The sequence below is a fragment of the Lytechinus variegatus genome, chromosome 14 (assembly GCF_018143015.1).
Source record: "Lytechinus variegatus isolate NC3 chromosome 14, Lvar_3.0, whole genome shotgun sequence".
In the NCBI taxonomy this organism is placed as follows: Eukaryota; Metazoa; Echinodermata; class Echinoidea; order Temnopleuroida; family Toxopneustidae; genus Lytechinus; species Lytechinus variegatus.
The window spans coordinates 23324198-23326972 of NC_054753.1; the positions used below are offsets into that span (position 1 = coordinate 23324198).

General features: G+C 38.0%; 1 protein-coding gene across 2 annotated transcripts in view; it reads left to right on the plus strand.

Moving 5' to 3' along the window:
- Positions 1 to 2491, plus strand: part of LOC121428157 (nucleolar complex protein 2 homolog) — a 43869-nt gene extending 41378 nt beyond the window's left edge. For both annotated transcript variants that reach the window (XM_041624751.1, XM_041624752.1), the window contains exons 16-17: positions 102 to 215; positions 1213 to 2491. In XM_041624751.1, coding sequence (XP_041480685.1) covers positions 102 to 215; positions 1213 to 1767 — 669 coding nt within the window. In that variant the 3' untranslated portion in view covers positions 1768 to 2491. The remainder of the gene's footprint in view (positions 1 to 101; positions 216 to 1212) is intronic.
- The last annotated feature ends 284 nt before the right edge of the window (positions 2492 to 2775 follow it).

A 2775-nucleotide genomic window follows, 5' to 3' on the forward strand; every position in this document is an offset into this window, starting at 1 on the left:
TTTGGTGTCAATATTTTGTGGGATTGTTGAAAATTGATATTTTCATACATTTATGATCTTTCATTTTTCATTCAAGTTTTTATGCGGATTTGATTTTTCAGAAAGCATGGGAGATGAAGAGTCGAGAGCAAGGAACAGCCATCTTGAAAACCTATGTGACCTACAAGAAGCTGAGAGAAAGAGAATTGAAACACGAGGAAGCAGGCAAAGAAAGGGTGAGTCAAGTCTTCTCCTTCGTATGGAAACAGTACAGGCCACCATCTGGTGTATTGGCGTCTTATAAAGCCAATTCAAATTATCTCCAGATCAGGAATGTGTTTTTATTATTGTATTTATGATTAACCCTAAAAAGACGGGGGGGGGCTGATTCAGCCCCCCCTCGACATTTTTCACGATAAATCCGCCGCTTGAAATTTTTGGACTGTGTCGCTCGCTGACTTTTACTTTCACGTCTCGCGCAACTTTTGAGACCAAAATTGTGACCCCCGGGTATGTGGTTCCGAAATTACGCAACATTTCGTAAGTGCATGCAGACCCAAAATTACTCAAAAACATGAATTTGTGTAGAAATCCAATGCAAATAGTGTGTTTAGCCAAAATTCATACATGTATCATTATTTTTTCTTTTACTGCTTAAAATTAATTAATTTTATCTTTTTTTATGGTCGAAATAAAGTCCCCGACAATTTCCATTGAAAAAACAATAAAAAACAAAAACTCGAAAAACATAGGAATACATAAGAAATTTAGAAAACAATAGAATACATAAGAAAATGAATGTGATATTGAATTTTTTTAAAAGAGATTTGATCAGATGCTTATCTAGAGTGTATGAAACAAAAATTAACATTTTAGGGGCATTATTTTATTAATTAGAGCAAACTTATGATTTTACGCATAAGTTAGCATAATTAATGAGCATCGAGATTTTTCCCAGAATCATTATTTTTTCTTTTACTGCTTAAAATTAATTTTTTGTAGATAATGCCATGGGTAATGCGCATGCCAATTTTGGTCGCGATCGCGTGATTGACGGCCCAGTCTATTTAGGGTTAAAGGGACAGATCAGTTGTTGAATTGGGAAACAAATCATGCTAAAATCGCTTTCACATATACTCTTCCTGCTTAAAAAAAATGAAGTGACAGCCTGGGTATGCAATAGTGACTGTTTGCTAAATTCTTTTTTCATTTTGTGTTTTTTTTCATCCCCAGCTTGTTGACGATAAGATTCCCACAATGACTCAGAGTAAAAAGAGGAAGCTAGAGAGCAAGATGGAGATGAAGGACCTCTTCAAGAAGGACGTCGGATCGGACGACGAGGAAGATCTCTTCAAGAGGGTAGAGCGCAAGCAGAAGAGGTTGCAGGAGCGTCCAAAGAAGAAGGGAAAGTACAGTGATGATGACGTCGACGAAGACGATGACCTGGAAGATTTAGATGAAGAAGACTTTGCCGATTTAAGTTATGATGATGAGGATGAAGATGATGTTGAAGACCAGTCAACGTCAAAGAACTCTTTGAAGAAGTCGTCAAAGACAGCATCCAAACCCAGCAAAGAGGACATCTGGGAGGGTGGCGATGACCAGGACGATGTGGTAGAGGACTTTTCAATGTGGTCTGATGAGGACGACGATGTGGAAGGAAAGTCAAGATCAAGTAAAAAGACCTCCAAATCATCAAAGGGTAAATCTAAAGGTGTCCAACAAGCTCTGAAGAAATCGCCGAAGTCTCAAAAGAAGAACAAGAAGAAGGTCAACAAGAAAAGCTAGGGGATGTGTTGGTTTGCAGTTGACAAAATCTCTAATACAACTGTTGTTACTTTGCCATTATGGCAGTTACCATGGTAATATGACTGGGCAGCCAATCGTAATCAAGGTTTGTGTGGTAGTTGCCATAATGGCAAGGTTGCTCTGGTTGTAACTTTTTATGAAATGGGCCCTTAGGCCTTGTAACATGAAGCTTGAATTATTCATGGGTGGACCATGTAACTTGGACTGGATTCTCTTTTTCAATCTTATTTTTATCAGACTGAATTCGATTCCACTCTTAACCAATTTAAGCACAATCATACAGTTCATTTGTATACCTGATGACACATGCACAGGCGGATCCAGGGGGGGGGGCAAAGCCAGCCCATGGCCCCCACCCCCTTTGAGAGGCACAATTAAAATTTGAAATGTAAAAATGCTGTTAAAACAGAAGTTTTGAAGGGGATGGGTTGTCAAATTTTTCTTTAGGAAAATGTGCCTACCCGGTAAATGATTTATGTGGTCAATCATAAAGTTGGCCTTATGATCAATGCTAAGGTGTTTGTAACGGGGCCTTGGTTGTAGGCTAGCATGAATGAATGAAGTAGCACAAGAGGTGATATGCAAGACTTCCATCAAAGTATAATAATGTACTTTAAGATCTGTATAAATCATTTAACTTCATGACTGTCAAGTAAATTGATGTAATAATATAAAGACAAATAAAAATTGTTCACTATTTGCAGATATAATGCAGTTGCAAGTATATGTTTGTGTCAGAATTTCACATTGTTAATATGACTGCCAGCTACCCTGGGAATAGGTGTTTTTGACAGGTTTAAGCGAGATTATTTAGAAAGAAGAAAAAATCAAGAAAGTTTGTTTGGTGCATGGAAGGTGGCTGTAATAGCAGCACACATGTGAAGCTGGAATGTTTGCCCATTGACCATGAGCAAGTTGTCTTTTACTTTGTTTTGTAGGCCAAATGGCCAATCAAGTTTATTGAGCTCGTTTTTTTTGGGGGGGGAG